This window comes from Grammomys surdaster, unplaced genomic scaffold, assembly GCF_004785775.1.
Source record: "Grammomys surdaster isolate TR1022 unplaced genomic scaffold, NIH_TR_1.0 125940, whole genome shotgun sequence".
NCBI classification, from domain to species: domain Eukaryota; kingdom Metazoa; phylum Chordata; class Mammalia; order Rodentia; family Muridae; genus Grammomys; species Grammomys surdaster.
In genome coordinates, this window is record NW_021620762.1 from 2,707,131 (window position 1) to 2,729,349 (window position 22,219).

At 52.0% G+C, this 22,219-nt stretch overlaps 1 protein-coding gene across 3 annotated transcripts; it reads left to right on the plus strand.

Moving 5' to 3' along the window:
• Positions 1 to 2,106: 2,106 nt before the first annotated feature.
• Exoc7 (exocyst complex component 7) lies at positions 2,107 to 21,228 on the plus strand. 3 transcript variants are annotated; one of them, XM_028752784.1, is made up of 19 exons: positions 2,107 to 2,250; positions 2,402 to 2,467; positions 3,832 to 4,016; positions 4,194 to 4,299; positions 7,616 to 7,838; positions 8,633 to 8,800; positions 11,362 to 11,454; positions 13,338 to 13,483; positions 13,688 to 13,840; positions 14,280 to 14,378; positions 14,710 to 14,772; positions 15,089 to 15,155; positions 16,539 to 16,604; positions 17,531 to 17,651; positions 17,882 to 17,977; positions 18,809 to 18,872; positions 19,092 to 19,133; positions 19,434 to 19,567; positions 19,811 to 21,228. In XM_028752784.1, the coding sequence occupies exons 1-19, from the start codon at positions 2,191 to 2,193 to the stop codon at positions 19,911 to 19,913; spliced, it is 2,055 nt and encodes a 684-aa protein (XP_028608617.1). In that variant the 5' UTR covers positions 2,107 to 2,190; the 3' UTR covers positions 19,914 to 21,228. The 3 variants fall into 3 exon arrangements, with proteins under 3 accessions (XP_028608617.1, XP_028608620.1, XP_028608619.1); XM_028752787.1 differs by lacking the exon at positions 11,362 to 11,454; XM_028752786.1 differs by lacking the exon at positions 19,092 to 19,133 and having other exon boundaries at positions 2,138 to 2,250.
• Positions 21,229 to 22,219: the final 991 nt, after the last annotated feature.

Here is a 22,219-nt window from a genome sequence, read left to right on the forward strand (position 1 = left end):
TTTTAAGGTCAGCAAACGCAAAAAAAGGAGGTAAAAGCTTAAATGGCGATAAGAAAATGATTTAAGGAGGCTGAAGAGATGCCTCAGAGGATGAGAGCACTGGCTGCTCTTCAAGAAATCCTGGGTTCAATTCCCAGCAACCACATGGTTGCTCATAACCATCTGTAATGAGATCTGGCGGTGCAGGTAGAACATTGTATACATAATAAATAAATAAATCCTTTTTTAAGAGAAAAGAAAATGATTTCAGGTATATGCACTTCAGATTTCCTTCCCTCGACCACTTGACGCAAACCCTCTACAGAACCTTGAACTCACCAAGTCGAGACAAATGGATTGGATATTATGAATATAATTCTTACCCGAGAATTCTCACAATTGTTCTTAATTGTATATAGTTTGCTGATGTTAGAGATGAAGCCATTTCTTGGTCTAAAGGGGGAGATGGTGGGATGATTAAACCCACACATATTGCATCAAATGGCTACGCAGTTGTGTGCTGTATTTTCAGTTTGTTAATTTCTGTGCTGACAGAGGCAAGTGCCGGCAGGGTATTTATTATTCTCATTTCTGTGGCCCATTACCTGCTTTCTATACATAAATGCTTGTCCTTCTTCACCTGCCCAAATGACGATTCTCTGAGATTATCTTGTTAAAAGCAAGCTTCCTGGTGAAGGTCACATAGCCTTTAATGTCAAAAGACAACACAGAGATATGGACCGGGCGTTGTCCTGCTGCTGATTGGCTCAGACTAGGCATTGTCCTGCTGCTGATTGGCTCAGAGTAGGCGTTGTCCTGCTGCTGATTGGCTCGGACTAGGCATTGTCCTGCTGCTGATTGGCTCAGATTAGATGAGTAAGGAATGTGGCCTTTGAGGAATAAAGAGTTGGCAGTTGGAGCCGGGGCAGGAGGAGGGAGACAGAGGGACTGAAGCACACCAGGAGCAGGGCAGGGAAGTAGAGCAAAGAGAAAGCCACGTACTCAATGGCAGGGAAGTCGGGTTGAGTCTGGTGGGCTAGTTGAGGGACTGTCCCAACAAACAGCCAAACAGCCTCATACTATACAGATATCTCTGTGTCTTTATTATTAAACCCCACGTGGGATCCCCCAAAGCCCTGAAGTATGAGCCACTCTGTGTGGGATCCAGTCTCCAGACTTGAACCGTTAAGATATGATCTGCAGAAACAAATTTGTCAGCCAGAGGTTTTTATCACAAATCAGGAGTTGGCCCGCTGGAAAGATGGCTTAGCAGTTAAGAGCACTTTCTGCTCTTCCAGGAGGCCTGGGTTAGGGTTAGGGTTCCCAGAACCCACATGACAGCTCGCTACTGTAACTCCAGTTCCAGGGGGATCAGATAACCCTCTGGCCTTCCAGGACACTAGGCATGCAAGTGACAGCACGGGCATATACACCAGAAAAACATCTATACGCAATTTTAAAAAATCATAAATCATGAGCTGGTAAAATAGCTTAGCAGGTTAAGGCACTTGTCACCAAGCCTGACACCTGAATTCAATCCCTCTGGGACCCACACGTGGAAAGGAGAGAACTGTATATATACCCTGTGTACCCACTTCGTGCCAGCCTTTGCCTTGTACCTTCCGCCACCGCCCTGCTTTTTATCGGGTGAGCTAGGTTTGGCGAAGCACATCTTTCTTTAATCCAGCACACGGTAGGCAGAAGTCAGCCCGGTCTACATAACCTATTCGAGAACAGCCAAAACGGTCTCAAAAAAAAAAAAAAAATCAGGCATATTGTTGATTTGCTTGATTTTTGGTTTGGGGACCCAGTCTGACTCTAGACTAGCATGGAATTTGCTATGTAATCCAAACTGGCTTCGAATTCGTAAATGGCCTCCTGCCTCCATCTCCCAGTCTGAGAGTGTGAAGATGTGAGCCAGCACTCCCAGCAAGGGTCTGCCTTTCAAAGAAGCGGACAAATCACCCTCTGGCTATGAGGAAGGATCTATGTCTCAGGTGAGCAGTACTTCCAGCCACATTCAAGATGGCGTCGATCCGCAGCCGGTTCGCGAGCTGTGGCAGGCACACACTTCCGTCTGCCACTCCCAACATGGCGCCACTGGAGCGTCCGGGGGCGGAGCCGAGGGAGGAAGTGGGTGTGACAGGGACGGAAGCCGAGCCGGGCTTGGAGCAAAGACAGCGGGGAGTGGGGTCAGGGCTGTCCGCTGCGATGATTCCCCCGCAGGAGGCTTCCGCTCGGCGGCGGGAGATCGAGGACAAGTTGAAGCAGGTGAAGCTAGGGAGAAAGTGAAGGAAGGGCGCAGGGACATCGAACTGGGGTGGAAGGGGAGACGGGGTTAGGCGTAGGCCGTAGTGATGGATGGTGGTGGTCTCCATTCCCCATCGGCTTGTGGTGATGTCCTCCTCTCCGTTCCTCGCAGGAGGAAGAGACGCTGTCCTTTATCCGAGACAGCCTGGAGAAGAGCGACCAGCTCACTAAGAACATGGTGAGTAGCCTCTCAGCTGGGAGGCTGCAGACAGGCTCCCGGGCCCCAGAGGAGGGGCGTGTGACGGACGTGTCCTGTGCCTGAGTCCAGGGACTCCAGCGTGGGTAGCAAACTGTGATAATATGTGGGTATCTCTGCTCCTCAGTCTCCACCCCCTCACTGAGGATTCCGCTGGCCTGGGCCTGTTACTGTCTGTCCTTCTGCAAACATTTAGTGATACCTTGTACATGGTTTGGTACTGGCCCCATACCATTGTCAGATTCATGCGATGCATGCTCGCCTGGAAGGTTGATCCAGGAAGATTACCGAGGTAGAGAAGTCCCAAGAGACTTTAGAAACAGAACCATCTCAGAGAGCTAACTGGTCTTAGATCTACCCCATGTCCCATATCTTACTTATGTGGTTCCTTGTGGGTAAGGCTTGAGTTACGGTTAATTTATCTGGTAAAACAGACAATGTCAGTGTGTCTGTGAAGGGGCCTATACATGCTTCACACTGTCTGGTATATGACAGATGCTTTAAAAGTGTTTGTATTTGTGTTTAGTTACCATAATCAAGTTGTAATACTTATTTAATGAGATTTACCCTTAGGGAAAGAGTTTGTTTGTTTTGTTTGTTTTTCGAAGTAACAGTAATATATTTGCAACTATTCTGGGTGACGCTACTTTCTGTTCAGTTTAGGAAAACTTCAGAGAAAACAGAAACTGAGATTTGGCTTTCAAGGGTAGAAAGGAAGTGATCCTGAGATGATTTAAAAAAAAAAAATTATTTATTATGTGTAGTGTTCTGGTTGTATGTATGCCGACGTGCCAGAAGAGGGCACTAGATCTCATTCTAGATGGTTGTGAGCCACCATGTGGTTGTTGGGCATTGAACTAGGACTCTTAACTGATGAGCCATCTCTCCAGCCTGATTATCTTTTTTTTTTTTTTAAAGAAAATGTATGTGTATGAGTGTTTGCACGTGTGTATGTGCACCATGCATATGCAGTGCCTGCGGAGGTCAGCCGAGGGTGTCAGAGCCTCTGGAACTGGAATCACAGGCAGTTTGTTGTAAGCCGGCTGATATGCGTGCTGGGAACTCAGTACAAGTCCTCTGCAAGAACAGAAGCATCTCTCCAGCTCCCTGGGGATGATTATCTTAGGAAGAACAAGTTTAATGTTTTTCTTGCCTTAGGATGAAATTTCAACCAGTTTATATTGAATCACATACCAGACTAGGGATACAGTAGTAGCAAGCAAGTCGACTGTGTTCCTTCTCATGTGTAGCTTATTGTCTAGAAAACCAAGAAAAGACAAAAAAATGTCTGTGAGTACTTCCAGGCCAGCCCTGAGAGCCATGAGCCAGAGGAGTTCCCCCCGCAGGTGTCTATCCTGTCGTCCTTTGAAAGCCGACTCATGAAGCTGGAGAACTCCATCATCCCTGTGCACAAGCAGACGGAGAACCTACAGAGGCTGCAGGAGAATGTCGAAAAGACGTTATCCTGCCTGGACCATGTTATCAGCTATTACCACGTCGCCAGCGACACTGAGAAGATCATCAGGGAGGGGTGAGTGACAGGCAGAGGGTCACATAAGTAATGTTTCCTGGACCCATGAATCCAAGTAAAACGTATTTGAGCGTAGAACCCCTCATATGAATTCCCTTCCTCTCCTACAAACCATGTCCGTAGTCTGTCTATTTAATCCCTGCCCTCCAAGTCTGAGCCAGCTTTTTTTTTTCTCAGCCCCACAGGTAGACTGGAAGAGTACCTGGGAAGTATGGCCAAAATCCAGAAGGCTGTGGAGTATTTTCAGGACAATAGCCCAGATAGCCCAGAGCTCAACAAAGTGGTAAGGAACCTATGGACTAGTGTAAGACAGACAGATGGACATCAGTGCCTGTCCCAGTCTCACAAGGAACACATGACAATTTAAAGAAGTATGTAGAAGTCAGGTGTGGTGGCTCATGCCTAGAACTTGTGAGTTTGAGGCCGGCCTGGGATATGTGGTATTCCAGACTAGCCTGGGTGATGTAGTGGCTCCATATCTCAAAATGTAAAGCAAACATGTAAAAGAGGAAGATACGTAGCATTCAAAATGTACACGTTAGGTCCTGTGCCTAGGGACTTATGATTTTCCACCATACTATTTCTTTTTTTTTTTTTTTTTTTTTTTTTTTTTGGTTTTTCGAGACAGGGTTTCTCTGTGTAGCCCTGGCTGTCCTGGAACTCACAGGGTAGTCCAGGCTGGCCTCGAACTCAGAAATCCGCCTGCCTCTGCCTCCCGAGTGCTGGGATTAAAGGCGTGCGCCACCACGGCCCGGCCTTCCACCATACTATTTCAAATGTAAGTTTAGCATTTGATTTTTATATACACATCAGTGGTTTCTTCACTATGGTAAAATACATTCTGTGTCTAGGCATGGTACCTCACACCAATAATGCTAGGACTCAGGAGGGTGAGGCAGGAGGATTGCAGCGAGTCCAGATTGGCCTACATAGTGAGTTCCAGGATGACCAGAGCTACATAACAAAACCCTGTAAAGCAAAACAAACACACAAATCATATAAAATCAACCATTTCAGTCAGGCATGATGGCGGGCAAGTACCTGTACTCTTGAGAGGCAGAGGCAGGAGGATGACTGCAAATGTGAGGCCACACTGGGCCACATATCATATTTCAGGCCAGGAAGGGCTTGCAAAACAAAAACAGCAGTTGTCCCCACTGTGACCCTTTTTAGTCGCAGTTGGGTGGCGTAGATGCATCCCACGGTTTTCAGATTGTCCCACGGACAGTCCCTGTCTGTCTCCAGTCATTTTCCCAAACTCAAGCTGTGCAGCCATTTGACACCAAGTGCCAGCCCTGCCTTCCGTCCAGCATCTAAATGTCTGTTCTACATCAGTTCTATTTATAAAGGCTGTGTGTGTGTGCATATATACATGTATGCGTGTGTGCGTGTGTGTGTGTAGGCCAGAAGCTGATCTGAAGTGTTGTTCCTTGGTAATGACACCTGATTTTTGAGACAGGGCTTCTTGCTGGCACCTGTGGCTCACTGGTTAGGCTAGGCCAGCTAGCTACTGAGTCCCAAGAATCTCCCTGTCTTCATGCCCCCAGAACAAGGATTAAAAACACTCACCACCCACAAATCGTCCTTTGATTTCCACCGATGCCAGAGCACACGTGCGCACACAGTGTTTTGTTTTTGACTTTCGAGACTGGCCCATGTCGAAGTAATCTGTCTTTTCTGTCTCTCAAGTGCTGGCATTAAAGGTATGTCCAGCCTCATACCTGGCTTTTTATGTGGGTTCTGGGAAGCGAACTTAGGTTTTCATGTCTGCATGGCAAACAGAATATCAACTGACCTGTGTTCCTAGGCCTTGGCTTCTTTGTTTTAGCATAATGATTGTTTTGTATTTTGGAGTTTTGCTTACTCTTTTCAAGACAGGGTTTCTTCTAGCATGTGGGAGGTAGAGGCAGGTGGATCTCTTGAGTCTGAGGGTAGTTTATACAGCTAGGAGTACACAGAGAAACCTTGTCTTAGAACCCTCCCCTACCCCCCCAAAAAAGACAGAGTTTCTTTGTGTAGCCCTGTCTGTCCTGGAACTAGCTCTATAGACCAGGCTAGCCCTGAACTCACAGAGATCCACCTGCCTCTGCCTGCCAAGTGCTGAGATTGAAGGCATGTGCCACCAGCTTGGGCAGCACAATGTTTTTAAGGGTCATTGAGTCACACCATACTATATCAGTACAGGACTAAATACCCTTTTATTACCAAATAATATAGATATGCCACGTTAAGAAATGACTTATTCAGGCTGGAGAGATGACTCAGTGGTTAAGAGCACTGACTGCTCTTCCAGAGGAACCTGGTCAGATCCCAGCACCACATGGCAGCTCACGACTATCTGTCACTCCAAGATCTGACGCCCTCACACAGACATACACTCAAGCAAAACACCAATGCACATAAAATGAAAATAAATAAATTCTTTAAGAAACATAAAAGAAAGACATTATTCATTTTATTTGTGTTTGGGCACACATATGCTATAAAGGACAACTTACAGGCCTTGCCTCTCTCCTGCCCTGGGGCAGTCATTCTCAGGGTGTGACAGCAGATGCCAAACCCATTGAACCAGCGACTGTTTGGCAGACCTAATATCCTACTTGTGCCCAGCCATTTATCACATCATGATAATTTGGGTTGTTTCTGCTTCTTGCCCATCGTGAATACTGCGTTTGAATCTTTGTGTTTCCCATACATGATTTGTAAATATTCCCTCAGTCATTTTTTTTCACTTTCTTGTTGATAACACCTGACACTAACTTACGGTAATCCAACTGTCTTAGTCAGGGTTTCTGTTGCTGTGATGAAACACCAAGACCAAAGCAACTTGGGGAGGGAAGGGTTTATTTTGCATACACTTCCACCTCACTGTTCATCTTTGAAGGAGGTCAAGACAGGAACTCAAGCAGGGCAGGAACGTGGAGGCAGGAGCTGATGCAGAGGCCATGGAGGATACTGCTTACTGGCTTGTTCACATGGCTTGCTCAGCCTGCTTTCTTATAGAACCCAGGACCTCCAGCCCAGGGGATGGCTCCACCTACAGTTGCCTGGGACCTCTGCCATCAATCACTAGTTAAGAAAACATCCTACAGCTGGATCTTATGGAGCCATTTTCTCAATAGAAGTTCCTTCCTCTCAGATGACTCTAGCTTGTGTCAAGTTGACATAAAACTAGCCAGTATACCAATTTACCTACTTTTTTCTTTTTCAAATTCCTTTCTGACAAGCATTTAAATTAACAGTGAAAAATGAAAAAAAAATTATTAATGCTTGTTAAGCCGAGTTCGGCCTGCAAACATCAAGTGTTTTTGTTGGTTTTTAGGCAGGGCCTCACTGTGTTGTCCTGGCAGGCCTCAAACTCAGAGATCCCCCTGCCTCTGCTTCTTGAGTTTTAGGATTAAGGTACGCACTACCACACTTGGAATGACCGTCAGTTTTGAGAAACAGAAGGGAAAGAAATGACCAAATCAGGGTTCCTGGTGTTTCCTCTGTGGGGTAAAGGAGAAACCGCTGTGGTCTGTGGAGGCCCAAGGCCAGGAGGGGACAAGGGCCACTGAACCCGCTTAGCAGCAGCAACCGTCCTGCTCTTGTCCTTGCAGAAGCTGCTGTTTGAGCGGGGGAAGGAGTCACTGGAATCGGAGTTCCGCAGTCTGATGACCCGGCACAGCAAGGTCGTCTCCCCTGTGCTCATCCTGGATCTCATTAGTGGTGACGACGACCTGGAGGTCCAGGAGGATGTGGTCCTGGAGCACCTGCCTGAGAGTGTGCTCCAGGACGTGATCCGTATCTCCCGCTGGCTGGTGGAATACGGTCGGAACCAAGGTGAGAGTGCTCCCTCTCTCTGTCAGAAGAATGGCAGCTCCTCACTACAGAGCTCTGGCTGTCCTGGAACTCTGTATGTAAACCAGGCCAGCCACGAACTCACAGATGCCTTTGCCTCCCAAGCACTGGGATTATGAGTGCTCACTGCCACGGCCAGCCAGTGCTCACTTCTTTTGACAAAGTTAAATCTGGATGTTGCCTTTGTATTTTGCTTTAGAGTCATTCTCCTTTTGTTTACATGTACATTGTGTGTCTGTGAACATATGGAGTACATGTCACATGCATGCACCTGGCCATAGAGGCCAGATGAGAGAGAGAATCATATCCTGGACCAGGAGTTATAGGTGCTTGTGAGCCACCTGCCGTAGGTACTGGGAGCTGAACTCAGGTCGCTTGAAAGCAACATACACTTATACGTACACCTCACACCCCACACACATAGAACAACAACAAAATTCAGAACAACAAAAACAAACACGGAACAGAACACGTGTGTGAGTTGGTGGGGCAGGTGGTCTCATTCTGTGGAAGAGTACTTGCCCAGCATACAGGAAGTCCTGGCTTTGAACCTCCAACCTGACAAAACGACAAAACCAGTGTTCACCCTGTTGGAGGATGGCTTCACCCTCTGAGACTTTGCTTGCTTTGAGATGAGGCCACGTGAGCAGCTAGAAGCCAGAGCAGGCATTAGGAAGAAGTTAACCAGTGTCGTTGCTCACTCTGCTGCCCTCTGAGGAGAAGTGAAGGAGGCAAAGGGGCCCTGATGGTGTACCGTCCTTGCTACCTCTCTCCAGATTTCATGAATGTCTACTACCAGATCCGTTCTAGCCAGCTGGACCGCTCCATCAAGGGTCTGAAGGAGCATTTTCGGAAAAGCAGTTCTTCTTCTGGAGTTCCCTACTCCCCCGCCATCCCCAATAAGAGGAAAGACACGCCTACCAAGAAACCTGTCAAACGGCCAGGTGAGCACCCACGTTAACGGGTTAAGTAACCAGCAGAGGGATCCCTGGAGTATGGATCATCTCGGTCCACTCCGGGGTGAGCAGTCAGCCTTCTGGAGCTCATGCCTATGAGCTGCGTCCCACTCACAGGGACCCAGGACAGAGAGCCAATGTCCCCTACCCAGCAAGGCCAGTAGAGAGGTTCTTACACCGAGCAGCTGGGTAATTTCTGTGAGGTTGTGGGGTCGGGGGGGGGGGGGGGCGGGGCCACTTGTATGCTTTATTGTCTCTGAGTCAGAGTGGCAGAGGCCGTAGGTGAGAGAGACTCCCTAGAGCTCCTCCCCATCACTGTGTGGTCCCACTGGGTGAGAAGCAGCAGGCACTCTATCCTTCCAGAAAGCCAGAGCAGCATAAACTTCAACATGGCTGAGAGGTGGGCAGCTGTGGGCAGTGAGACTGCAGTGTGCTGGAAGCAGCCATTGCTTACCCCTCCTCACCTCACACCCACGGTCTGTCAGCCTGGCAGGCCTTTGTCTCAGGAGAGACAGGCTGCTCCAGGATCAGGGCTACTGCAGTAGCGCCGGGAGAGAAAGCCAGTGGGCTTCCAGCTGCTGCTCACACATGCCTAGGGGACACACTCTGCTAGCAACAGGCCTTGAGCAGGGCTCACACCCTCCTTTTCCAGTCCCAATCCACCCAAGCCCTTCAGAGAGCCGCAAGTCACTTGTTGGTCCTCAGGCCTTTGCCGAGGGTTTGGAGACGTGGCCATGGGAGGCTGTCTTTCGGGCTTGGTGGCCTCAGCAGGAATTGCATCGTCTTATGTCCTTCAGAGTGTGTCCTGGATTCCTCACTAGAGAACTTGCTGCAGACAGTGACTCCTCTAACCCTCCCTGCTGGGCTCCATCTGCCTGCATGGCTGGCCAGTCCATCTCCGTGCCTTCCCTGTGTGGGAAGGCACTGTGTCCATGCGGCTGCCGGGGCCTCGCCTTCTCTCTGCTCTCTTCCTTTTCTTGCTGGTCCTTTGACGAGCCCACCGGAGGCCCCAGAAGCCTCTTTGTCCCTCCCCAGTCTCCACTGACTATACAGGTCCTAGCGTTTCAGGAAGAGGGATCTGAAAGCTCACCATGAAGTTAATCTGTCCTTGTCACAGAGGTGCAAAGCATCGTGGCTGTGAGGTCCCCGGAGTTCTGTGGAGTTTTAGGAGCTGGCAGGAGAGAGTGGGTTTAAAACTGAGGTGATGATGACAGAGTCAGGCCCTTGGGACATCTGTCCCTGTTTTGAGGACAGAAGAACTGCTGGCCCCATTGGTGATGAGGCACTGACCCCAGCATCTGTCCTTATAATTAGGTACCTGATAGACTTGGTTGCTCCCAGGTCAGCATCCCTGTCTCCTTCTAGCCAGCGTGCTGGTTAGGTTCCAGTTGAGCCCACAGCCCGTCTGCTCCTGGGTGGGTTGTGGAGCAGCAGGGGTCTGATTGACTCATTACTAGGATGCTCACAGAGGAGGGAGCGTGGAGGGAAGCAGATGTGAGCTGGCCTGCCAAAAAGTTTCCAGTAGCTAATCCCAGTGTGGTACAAAGAAAGAGAAAGGAGCCAGCTGAAGGCTGCCCCACCCCTCCTTGCCTGCTGGGTACTATGAGGACAGGAACCTTGCTGGGGTCGGGTATGGTGGTGGGAGTCTCCTGGAAACAGTGCGGTTAAGCTCCTGGATGATGCACCTCCCTTTGCTAACTAGAAGCTGCCCTGTGGCTGAAGTGCTGCTTATGTCAGCATGCTGTGGGCTCCAAGATGTCTTACCACAGGAGCTGGCTGTCTGCAGGAGCTGGGTGTCTGGAAGGCCGGCTGCCAGGATTTCATTTGTACTCACTTGTGATACTAACTGTTCTTTCTTCCCCACGGCAAGAGCATGTCATCCTTACTGTGCTTGCCTTGGAGGGGGTGACTCCTGTTGGCCCTTCCCTAGTTTTTCAGCTTATTACCATTGCTGTGTGGGCTAAGTGCCTTCCAGGTTGTGGGAGCCTCTGCCTCTGGGTGTCAGAACCGCCATCTTGTTTACAGCTCCCCAGGAAACGTAGACCTTTCTTCCAGCCCCGAGGGGCTGCTGCCCTGGACTGCTGTTGGCTTATGTCCCAACACTGAGCATGCACAGGGAGCTCAGCCTGGGGTCTGGGCTGATTTTCAGGGAACCCCCAGGCTGCCCTGTCCTGCCCTTACGTGTGCAAGCTTTCTATACGTTCCTCCACCGACTTGTCTGCCGCTCAGTAGAACCTTCTATTTTTCCTGGGGGATCTTTGTACATCTTATTTTTATCACCTTCTGTCCCTCTTAAAGTGACTCAGATCCAGACCTGAGGGACAGTGTAGAGTCCAGAGTTGTTTGAATACCTTTTCTTCTCTCTGTCCTCAAGGGTGTCTAGTGACCCTGGCAGGGCCTGCTGGCAGAGGTGTTAAGGGGCGTGCTCGCTGTTGGGCGGGCAAGGGTGGGCGTGGGTGGGTGGGCGGGGCAGGTGGAGGGCCGCTGCTGTTCTCTCTCACTCACTCCCTAGGTCTTCCTCTCTTCTCTCTGTGTGGCTCTGGTGACAGGGACGATCCGTAAGGCTCAGAACCTTCTGAAACAGTATTCCCAGCATGGTCTAGATGGGAAAAAGGGGGGCTCTAACCTCATTCCTCTGGAAGGTAATCACCCTGTGCTCCTCCCCCTCTTCCACTGTGTGTCACTCACTCATCGGGCAGGGCAGAGCCTCCCCCAGGAAGGCCGTGGGACAGATCCTGAGGGCGCTGGGTGGGAGTAGCAAACCCCTGATGGTCCTCAGGCTTCAGCAGGCCCAAGGACAAGTTTCATGGCCCTGGCCTGATCCTGCCTGGCTCTGCCCTTCCTAAGGCTCCTCCCCCCTGTCCCTGTCCTTGTGTCCTGTGTAAACTCTGAGAACACTGTCTTGGGGCAGCCCTTTCACGCCCAGATCAGCAGGGCAGGACCAAGTTGGCCAGGGCCTCCTGGCTACCTGCCTCTGTAGAAAGAGTATTTCATGTATCTAAGGGGACAGGCTACCTGAAGGACATGTTCCTCCTCTCCTGTCAAGGGAGGGACAGCCAGATCCGCTGACCTGGCAGACCCAGCCCCTTACAAAGGAAGGCTGTCCTCATTCACTCACCAGTGACATTTTCACTGTCTCCCTGGGGCCATGCACCTTCTCTTGGTCTCCCTGGGTCAGGAAACACACAGCCAGGGATGGTCCTGAGGCTCCCTGAGAGTCAGGCTTGAAACGGCTGTTCCCAGTGGGGTTTGAGGCGGTGGAGGGGCTCAGAGCCCTCCTCAATGCCCCCTCCCTAGCCCCATGTCATGCTCCGCTCCTGGAGGTCAAGGGCTTCCTCCCCATACCCAAGGGGCAGCTGCCTGGCCCTGGATAAACGCTGCTTGTGTTTGTGCGGCCAACATCTTGCTAGGTCACGAGCATGATTTCCGAGTTAAGCACCTGTCGGAGGCCCTGAACGACAAGCACGGGCCACTGGCCGGTGAGTACCGTAGCCCAGCCCCAGGGTAGCCAGACACTGCCTTCGAAGCAGTTCCCCGGATGGCCTGCTCTGCTCTAAGGATGGGCCTGGCCTGTGGCCTGGCTCCCACTCCAGGTTCCTTTGGGCCGGAGGTCTCCCTGGCTCTTGTGAGATGGGAGTGTGTGCTTGGCTCTTAGGGCCTGGCCAGAGGGCAGCTGCAGCTTGAGCTTGAAAGGCAGGCAGGAGGGCAGGTGACCTCTGAGGTCAAGGAACCTAGACATCGCACTTCTCGGAGCCTTTCCATGCCATGTAAAACCGACTGCTGTGTCCGGGCACGCCTGCTCATCCACAGTGGGATGCTGTCTCCTCCTGGGGCAGCTCAACAAGGAGACAGAGACTCACCTATCTCTTCTCAGATTGTTCTGTCTCGCTGAGGTAGAACCTCACTATGTACCCCAAGCTGGCCTTGAACTCGGCCACCACACCCCAGCCTCTGGAGTGTTGGGATCCCAGTTGTACGTCACACTCGACCAGCTCACTCTTTCTAGAGTTAGCTATCCTCTACACACACCAGCCAGCCTCATAGATCACAGCCCACTATGCCCTTAACTCTCAGGGACGATGCAGTTGTTAATGACCTTCATAGGAACCACACCTCCCAGACTGAAGACCACAGTGACCCTCTTCTTAAAATGGACACTACCACCTGCCTATCCTAGACTGCCCTCTTTCAAGCAATTCAGAATCCTCAGACCTGGGGCCACACAACCTTATCCAGGAAGTTGGTTTGGGAATTTTTCTTCCTTGGCGCTTTCTCCCACCACCTCTAGTGTCTGACCTGGGACATAAATGCTGCCTGTGCTGAGCTGGAAACCAGGACACAGGGTGGACTCGGCACCTGATCTCCCAGGTCTGCCTGAACAGTTCTTATGGCTTCCTGTCAGCATAGTCGTCTCTTCCCGTTTGCTGCCTGTCTGGGCTCAGCCCAGGAGCTGGGAGACTCGTACCCCAGCAGAGTGAGTGGTTTCTCCCAGACCAGTCACTCAGGGTCACTGCTGTCCCCCTAGGGAGAGAGGACATGCTGGATGTCGAGACGGACGCCTACATTCACTGTGTCAGTGCCTTTGTGAAGCTGGCCCAGAGTGAATACCAGCTGCTGACGGACATCATCCCAGAACATCACCAGAAGAAGACCTTCGACTCCTTGATACAGGTGCTCCTCCTCCCGCCTTGATGCTCTGAGCACTGACCTGAGTAACTGTCACTGCAGAATCTAGGGTGGGGCAGGCCTGTTGCCCCGAGCCCTCAACTCTATTTGGTGTAGTCCCCTCCCCCGTCCTGCACAGCATTCTGGCTTTCCTTCATGCCCCACAAAGTGGCTCACTGTCCCTAGGAACCAACTCTGTCCCTCCTCTAGGACGCCCTGGACGGGCTGATGCTTGAGGGGGAGAACATCGTGTCCGCTGCCAGGAAAGCCATCATCCGCCATGACTTCTCCACTGTGCTCACTGTCTTCCCCATCCTGAGGCACCTCAAGCAGACCAAGCCTGAGTTTGACCAGGTGCTCCAGGTAGGTGAGCCAGGAGGTTCTGAGGGCCTCTCTCTCTCTTTGTGTCTTTCTCTGACTCTGTCTGTGTCTCTCCCTCTCTCTCTTTCTCTCTCTCCCTTCCTCTCTCTCTGTGTCTCTCTATGACTCTGTCTCTCTCTGTGTGTCTCTCTCTGACTCTCTCTCTCTCTCTCTCTCTCTCTCTCACACACACACACACACACACGCACAGTGTCTCTTTATTCCCTTCTGGGAAACTGTTCCGTGTACTCACCTACAGCTCTTATGAGTGGCTCCCAAGGTAACAGAAGAAAAGCCGAGGTTAATCTCGACCTCCAGCCTCTCCTGTGGAGAATTCAGCCTCTAGGCTGAGGGTTGGGAAGGACCTAGTTACCCTCAGGGCTTGCTGGAGAGGACGGTGACCCCGGACTCTGGTGTCTGTGTCAGCCATGTCCTTCCTCAGGGTACAGCAGCCAGCACGAAGAACAAGCTGCCTGGTCTCATCACCTCAATGGAGACCATCGGGGCCAAGGCTCTAGAAGACTTCGCAGATAACATCAAGGTCTGCAGCCCTTTTCCCTTCCCGGGACTTGCTCATGAGCCCTGGGGCTCCTCAGAGAGCAGGCCTCCCAGAGAGTCGGCTTTGCTCTTAGAAAGGCCCTGCAGTGCTGGCTCCCTGGGGTTCCCTTAGAGCTCTCCTGTTTCTTCCCAGGCACTGAAGCCCTCTGCTGCTGACTTCTTTCACTGCTGCGGCTGGGGGGCATCCTAACACCCATGTGCCAGTAGATGGTGCCATAAGCAGGCCGATCAGGGCTCAGCCACTCAGAGGCTACAGGTCAGAGCCCTTTCAGGGAAGGAACTAAAAGCTGTTTTGTTTGTTTGTTTTCCTACAGAATGATCCAGACAAGGAATACAACATGCCTAAGGATGGCACCGTTCATGAACTCACAAGCAACGTAGGTGTTCCTCAGACTCTGCTGAAGAGGTGTGCGAAAGCCTCCAGCTCAGGGTCTAGGGGATCCAGCAACAGTGGGAACCCCGCCTGGCTGGCCCCAAGCTCTTGGCCTTCATGAGCAGGCCTTGGTGGCGAAGGGCTAACTTACCAGGCATATAGGGCCTCTAAGGTAGCCAGAGTCCAGGGATGACACCTGAAATTTCCAGTTGTCCTTGTCACTGTACAGAGCCCTGGTACAAGACCTCCCTGCTGGTTGGAAAGGGTCCATGTGGGAAGCGATTGCCTGCCTCCGACCCTGTGTATGATTTCCCCACCAGGCCATCCTGTTCCTGCAGCAGCTTCTGGACTTCCAGGAGACAGCAGGTGCCATGCTGGCCTCCCAAGGTACACAACCCCTGAGCTGGACTTGCCTGTACCTGCTCTCCCCTTTTGCCTAGGGACATGGAAGTAGTTCCCTAGGAGGCACTGACTTGCTTCCCCTGCAGCCTGTGGGGGACCCTGAGCCCCATGGACTCTGCAGGAGTGAACATAAGGAGGGAGGGCTGGGTTTGTCAGCATTCTTATGCCCTAACCCTCTGCTTGCCCCTTTGGCCGGCAGTGTTCTGGGTGGCACTGCAGGGCTCGGGTGCTCGTCCCGCCCTGCCCCGCCTCCGTACTTCTCCACTTGCTGCTGTGTTGTCTGCCTACTCTGTCACTCCATCACCTCACTGCCCCTTGGTGGGACCGGAACTAGGGGTTGGGGGTGCTTGGCACGTAAGGAAGAGTGCTCTTCTGAGTCATTCTGAGCACTGAGATCCCCAGTGCCCCTGTCTGCTTTTATTTTGGGGACAAGAAGCCAAGAGCTGCCAGTTGTCCTGGGCCGCACTTTGCAGGGTGTTTCTGGTCTTGAGTTGGTTTGGCTTGGTGTGTGCTGCTGTCTGTGTCTGCCTGCTCTGGGGGAGGAGTCTGCTTGGCTTGGGGGACACAGCCACTTCTAACCTGTTTTTTGCACTTTGCATCTTTCTCCCTCCTCTGTTTCCCTCCTCCCCCTCTGTGTGCACTGCCTGTCACTCCGTAGTTCTTGGGGACACATACAATATTCCTTTAGACCCCCGAGGTAAGCAGTGTGGCTCCCCAGCCCCATCCTCCCCTCCAAAACCCGGTGGGTGAGGGTCCCAGGGGACCAACCCTCAGGACCCACTGGGGGCAGGGCAAAGGAGCATGAGTTCTTTAAGGGTGCCCTCATCTCCCCTGGTTCCCTTCACAGCCACCATCTGTCTCTGAACCTCTCCAGGGTGCACCCTGATAGGTCCAGTGCCCTAGGAACGACCCCTGGCTAGCCTAGCCCCTCCCCTCAGCCTTCTGCTCTATGTCAGCAGGTCCCTGTGCTGGGGGTGGCAGGGTAGCAGGGATTTGTGAGGAGAAGGTGGAAAGGCTGGGTGACCCTACCCAGAAACCTTGCTGTTGGCAAATAGATACTAACCATCATATGTTGGGGACCAGGTTGGGAAGGAGTTGGTACCCCGCACCTCTCCTGACTGCCTACTGGCTATCATGGGTTCGTTCCTTAACCTATTACTGTAGAGGACAGCCCTGGGATGCAGAAAGCGTCTTGTTAGACTGTTAGCATTGCTTCCTGTGGCCCACAGCCATCTCTGCTTGAGTGCTCACTTTAGTCCTACCTGCCCATGGCCTGTCCCAGCATTTCCTCCTCTGCCCCTGGGGTGTGGGAAGGGCCATCAGGGGTCTTGGCCATTGCCACCATAGTAACAGCATATTTTCTCACAGAAACCAGCTCTTCGGCCACCAGCTACAGCTCTGAGTTCAGCAGGCGGCTGCTAAGCACCTACATCTGTGAGTCTCCTCCCACACCGGCCAGAACCTACTCCGCTCCCTCCCTGTCTCTGCACTATTCATCTCTTCCTGGTCCTTTCCTGGCCAGTTCCAGTTCAGGACCCAGGGCTTTAGAAGAGTTTCAGAAGCCTGGTAGTCAGACGAACAAGGAACAGTTGTCAGGAACTGGTTAGCAGGCCCTGGAGGTTGGTTGTCACAGGATATTTGGTCACACTGTGAACCCTGAGATTGTGTTATTTACTGAAAAACCCTGTTTCTAGTCATGGTCTGGCTCAGACCCAAACAGTGAGGGTAAAGTTAGTTTGTAGAAGGAAGCAGCCATGTTTGGAAGTGATGTCTAATTGAGTGGCAGACAAAGTGACGAATCAGAGAAAGATTTGACAGAAAACTCTCAGGGGAAGGGAGAGGAAGAGGAGGCTACTTAGGAGAGCACTGTAGAGAGAAAGAAGGAAGAGGCAGTTTTACGAGGACAGTGAAAGAGAGACAGGTTGCAGAGAGAGAACAAGCTAGACACAGGTAAAGCTAGCCCGAGCTAGAGAATGAGAAGGAACCAGAAGATTAGAACAGGTTGCTAGAGTTAGTTTGAGGCCAGGCAGGGTAATTAAGGAGAAGCCCAGAGAAGCCAGATTGAATCAGTCAGCCTGGAGAGGAGTTTGAGCCAGGACAGCTGAGCTGAGCCGACCAGCCAGTCAGAGCTCAGAAAGAACTTGGAAGGTGCGAGCAGTAAGTCTCAGAGGCTGAAAACATTCTAAGCTTACATTAGATTCTATGGAGGCTAGAAGCTTCCAGGCCTAGGCCTAGGTTGGCAGACAGAGGCACTAAGCCTCTGAGATGAAAATTATATCAGGACGAATAGAAGATCCTTTTATAGTCAGGTCATTTGGATCAGACAGTTTTGGTGGATGTAGCCCCATCTTTCTCTATAGGCAAAGTCTTGGGTAACCTGCAGCTGAACTTGCTAAGCAAGTCCAAGGTGTATGAGGATCCAGCACTGAGTGCCATCTTCCTACACAACAACTACAACTACATCCTCAAGTCCCTGGAGAAGTAAGTGGCCTTGCCTCAGCTGGGCAGTCATGGCAGCCTCTGCCCACCAGGGCTGGATGCACCGTACAGTCTCCTAGGACGGGGTGCTCAGTCTCTCTCTTTGCTGAGCACCCCCTTTAGAGCTCAGGAAGGCTTGGACGGGAGGCCTCCTTCCTGGTGTTGCTGCACGGCCAGAGAGTGCAAAGCCCCACGTACTTTTCCCTTTCTCCTTTCCTTCTGCCTTCCCCCAGGTCTGAGCTGATCCAGCTCGTGGCTGTGACCCAGAAGACTGCTGAGCGCTCGTACCGGGAGCACATCGAGCAGCAGATCCAGACCTACCAGCGCAGGTAAGCAGCTGGCAGCGTTCCTGCTGCTCCCCACCTGAGCCCACGCACTTCCTCCTCAGCCCCTCCTAGAGTGAGGCCCACAGCTAAGGCCTGACAGTGCAGGTGATAGCCCTGTTACTGTCTGTTTTTCTGCTCTTGGAATTTGTTTTTAGGGTGGGGCTCAAAGCCAGGGCCATAAACAGGCCGAGCGTGGGGTCTGCCACTGAGTTGAGCCCCTAGCATTTTTCTTTTCTCTACTTATTTTTTAAATCTAATTCACGGGGGAGGAGAGAGAAGCTCTGCCCCGCTCCTCTTGGTAGCTGTTCCCTGGGGACCACAAAGCCTCGTCAGAGTGGTCTGCCAAGTGTCCTGGCTAAGAACAGCTGAAGAGCGACCTGTCAAAGATGTAAGCAGTGGTTAGCCCTAGAGAACAGCAGGGTCATGAGAGCCCTTGAGCTTGGAAAGGATCCAGCTACTTCTCTGGTCCTCTAGTTCCCTCCGCCTGTTTCTTCCTGACTGCCTCCCGCTTTCTTCCTGTTTATCTGGCCTCTTTCCCCATCTGTCTCTCTCTCTTAATTTGCCACAATATTGACGTGAGCCACAGTCGGCAGCATTTGCTCAGTTTATTGAGTGCCTTCTGCTTCCTGTTCTTAATTGTCAGAGCGAGCAGCTTAAACACTGTCTGTTCCCAAGGAGAGCATCTCTGTTGTTTTGCTTACTCTTGACCTGGATAACTCCTACTGCCCCCACGTTCCGTAGACTGAGGACTTTGAAAAGCAAAGCAAGCAGACTTTAGGGAAGAGGCAGCTGTCTGAAGCTGTCCTTCTCTGTCCTCTCACCCTGCTGTGGCAGCTGGCTCAAGGTGACTGACTACATCGCAGACAAGAGTCTACCTGTGTTCCAGCCTGGAGTCAAGGTAAAGCCCGAGGCTTGTGCCGAAACTCGAATTGAGCAGAGGGATGGATACCTGTATCTTAGGAAAGATGGACAGGCGTCTCTGGGCAACAGAGATGTTTGAGACCATGAGGAATCAGGAGAGGGCGGGCCTTACAGTGCTTGGGGCAGGAGAGGGCAGAGTGGTTCTGCTCTGAGCAAAGCTTTCTCTGCTGCCTTCTTCTGCTCTCTGGACCTCCAGCTCCGGGACAAGGAGCGGCAGATGATAAAGGAGCGTTTCAAGGTGAGTCAGGGTCCTCCCTGCACGGACGGTGGCGGCAGCCGTGGCAACAGAGGCACAGAGCTTTTGTCGCTGGGTTTTGTTGTTGTTGTTTTGTTTTTTGTTTTGTTTGAGACAGGGTTTCTCTGTGTAGCCCTAGTTGTTCTGGAACTCACTTTGTAGACCAGGATAGCCTCGAACTCACAAGAGATCCACCCGTCCGCCTGCCTCTGCCTGCTAAGTGCTGGGATTAAAGGTGTATACCACCATATCCAGCCTTAACTCTGTCTCTTGGTCCCTCCTTCCTACCTGTCCGGTGGTCAGGGCTTCAATGATGGACTGGAAGAGCTGTGCAAGATTCAGAAGGCCTGGGCCATTCCAGACACAGAGCAGAGGGACAAGATTCGACAGGCTCAGAAGAACATTGTCAAGGAGACCTATGGGGCCTTTCTGCACAGGTGAGCCTGTCTCCTCCTGGGCTCACTGCTGTTCGCTTTCCAGGTGCCCCATGTGCTCTTTCTCAGGGAAACACAAAGGGGTCACGGGGGTTACGGGGGTCACGGGATAGACAGCACACTTTGGTTCTCTGAGCTTTGGGACTTTATTCGGGCCCACCCACACCATCGTAGCGCTGTCAGAGATGTCTTAAATTGAGGGTGGAGACGACCTTCCCCTGACCTTTCATCATGGTGTCTGGTCAGGTATGGCAGCGTGCCCTTCACCAAAAACCCGGAGAAGTACATCAAGTACCGTGTGGAGCAGGTGGGCGACATGATCGATCGCCTTTTCGACACCTCTGCTTAAGTCTGCCAGTGTTTCTGCCAGTTCTACCGGCATGCCTAGCATGTCAGCGGACTCATAAACCAGTAGTAACACACTTCCGAGCCCGGTGAGTGTGGAGTCCTTTGGAGCAGAGAACTGTGTGCCCCATCCAGGAGCCCCGCCCCGAATTGTCCTGGCGTGTCTGCGTCTTCCCAGAACCCGTTATCCTCCATCATCCACCACACCAGCACTCGCCCAGAACTAGGTCCTTTCACGCCTTGGGTTCCATGATAGAGTGCATCTGGCAGGGGCTACAAGATGACTTCTGAGGTGAGAAATGATAAAGAAGACAGACAGGGGCCCCCAGCTGCCATGTGGATACCAAGAATAGCATGGCAGGCTCCACCCTGGTCTGCTTTCAGCCCTTCAGCCCACAGATGTGAATGGGCTCCAAGAAATAGGCCAGACTGCAGCCAGCAGACCAGGAGGAAAGGCTGCCAAGCCTTAAGTAGGGCACTGTCCTTATGCTGAGCTCTGGGACGTTCTGACACCTGGGAGTCTGCTGGGTGTCAGGAGGCAGGACTGCTCTGTCTCTGGTCTCTTTGGATCTAGGCACTTCAAAAAGTGTTTGGAGGATTCTGAACTCCTCTCTGGGGCCAGCCACTCAGGCTCCTGTTCCCCGTCCCCAGCGTCTGTGCTCCCCAGCCCAGGCCATGCAGCAATGGTTGAGGTTGAGGACCTTTAGGCTGAGACTGTGAGGGACAGGGAACTAGGGGGGCGAAGCAGAACAATCCAGGATCAAACCGGAAGATCACGAATGTAAAGTTGGGCCCTACTGCTAGGATGGCAGTGAGTGACTGTGTTCAAGAAGGGCGTACCCTTACAGTGCACTTGGGTGATGTTATTATTCTTTTCTCCACAGAGGGGAGAGTTAGGATGCATGAGCCTCCTGTTAGAGAATGGAGCTGACACGTGTCTCTGAGACACTGTCGTAACCCTCACCCAGCTGTAAGGCCTATGCTGCACCCTTAAGTCTGTATCCTTAGGCCCACTCTGTTACAGACCAGGCTGCCCACCGTCACATACCCTGCCAGGGGCTGGGCCAGACTTGCACATGCTCACATGCAGACAGCCACAAACGTGAGCCACGTGCATGAGGAAGAAGGTGTGGTCAGCGGCTGTAGCCCGGCCCCTCCTTGAAATCTTTCCTCCTCTAAGAGCTGCTGACTGTCAAGGAAAGGAACTGTTCTTGGCTGCTCCAGAATGTTCTTCCAGAGCAGAATGGTCAAAGGCAGGAATTCTTGGCCCAGTCTCCCTTCTTTAGATGTTCAACTAATTAAAGTTTGGATCTGCCCCATCCTAGGCTTCCTCTAGTGGGGGAAACACCCTCTGAGAGAACTCTACCGGGCATGAACTTCTCTTAGGTGCCACCAAGGCCTTTAGAGGGACGAATCTGTCCTACTTCAAAGCTGCTGCTACCTCAGGGGGACAGAGTGGGGCCCAGAGACAAGCACCAGCAGTGTAAACACTGGGAGCCATCAGTACGGCAGGCCCAGCCATCCAAGTCTGGCTGCTGTAGGTGTTCAGCTTGTCACTCTGCTCTGTTAAATCTCGCTGAGCCTCGTGCCTCACGACCCTCCACTGCCGGAATGGTCCTTAGGCTTTGCCTACCTTCCATATTAGGTCCTGGGTTCTCTTGATCACTCAGTTTATCCTCTGGGCACAGGTTTGGGGCTGCTCTTGTCTCTAAGGCTGGATGTGAACAACAGCCATGGTGCTGTGGAAAAGCAGTAGCTGCTGAAGAGCAGACTGCCTAGGCCCGACCCGTGGGGCCTTGGTGACTACATGAGGCAGGGAGTCCAGGGAGCATGTCTTACCGAGCAGAGCATGCAGGAGGAGGAGTGGAAGACAAGGTACTCGGGCAGCGCTGTCACTTTGTAGGCAACACTCAGTGGTGCGGAGGGACAGCAGACCCTCACATACATTGACTAACAGCAGTGCCTTCCTGGGACCCAGCAGCAATGGGTTGGACTTGAGCTCTGTGTTCAGCTGAAAGTAAAAAGGCATCTCCTAGGCTGTAGAGGGATCAGACAGCAGGGAGACCACAGTGCCTCTGGGTGTATACCATCCCCTCCCCTTGACCAGACTCTACCAGTCTCTCTCTTCCCGGTAGACTTTGTCACCTGGAGGCAGGGCATGGGTGCTGGTGGGACCTGAGCTTTCAGATCATGAACTATACATTCTCTCTTGACATAGTCACGAGAGTCTACCCCATGGGCCTGAGACTCCATGAGCTCCATCACGGAAAGGGATGGGGTGCAAAGAGGGAGAACTAGGCAGAGACTGGA

Excerpts from the sequence above, each read along its gene's own strand:
- Exoc7 (XM_028752784.1), top strand. The coding sequence starts at position 2,191 with ATGATTCCCCCGCAGGAGGCTTCCGCTCGGCGGCGGGAGATCGAGGAC. Across the intron at positions 14,379-14,709 it reads ACTTCGCAGATAACATCAAG|AATGATCCAGACAAGGAATA; the intron begins GTCTGCAGCCCT and ends GTTTTCCTACAG. Across the intron at positions 15,156-16,538 it reads TGCCATGCTGGCCTCCCAAG|AAACCAGCTCTTCGGCCACC; the intron begins GTACACAACCCC and ends ATTTTCTCACAG.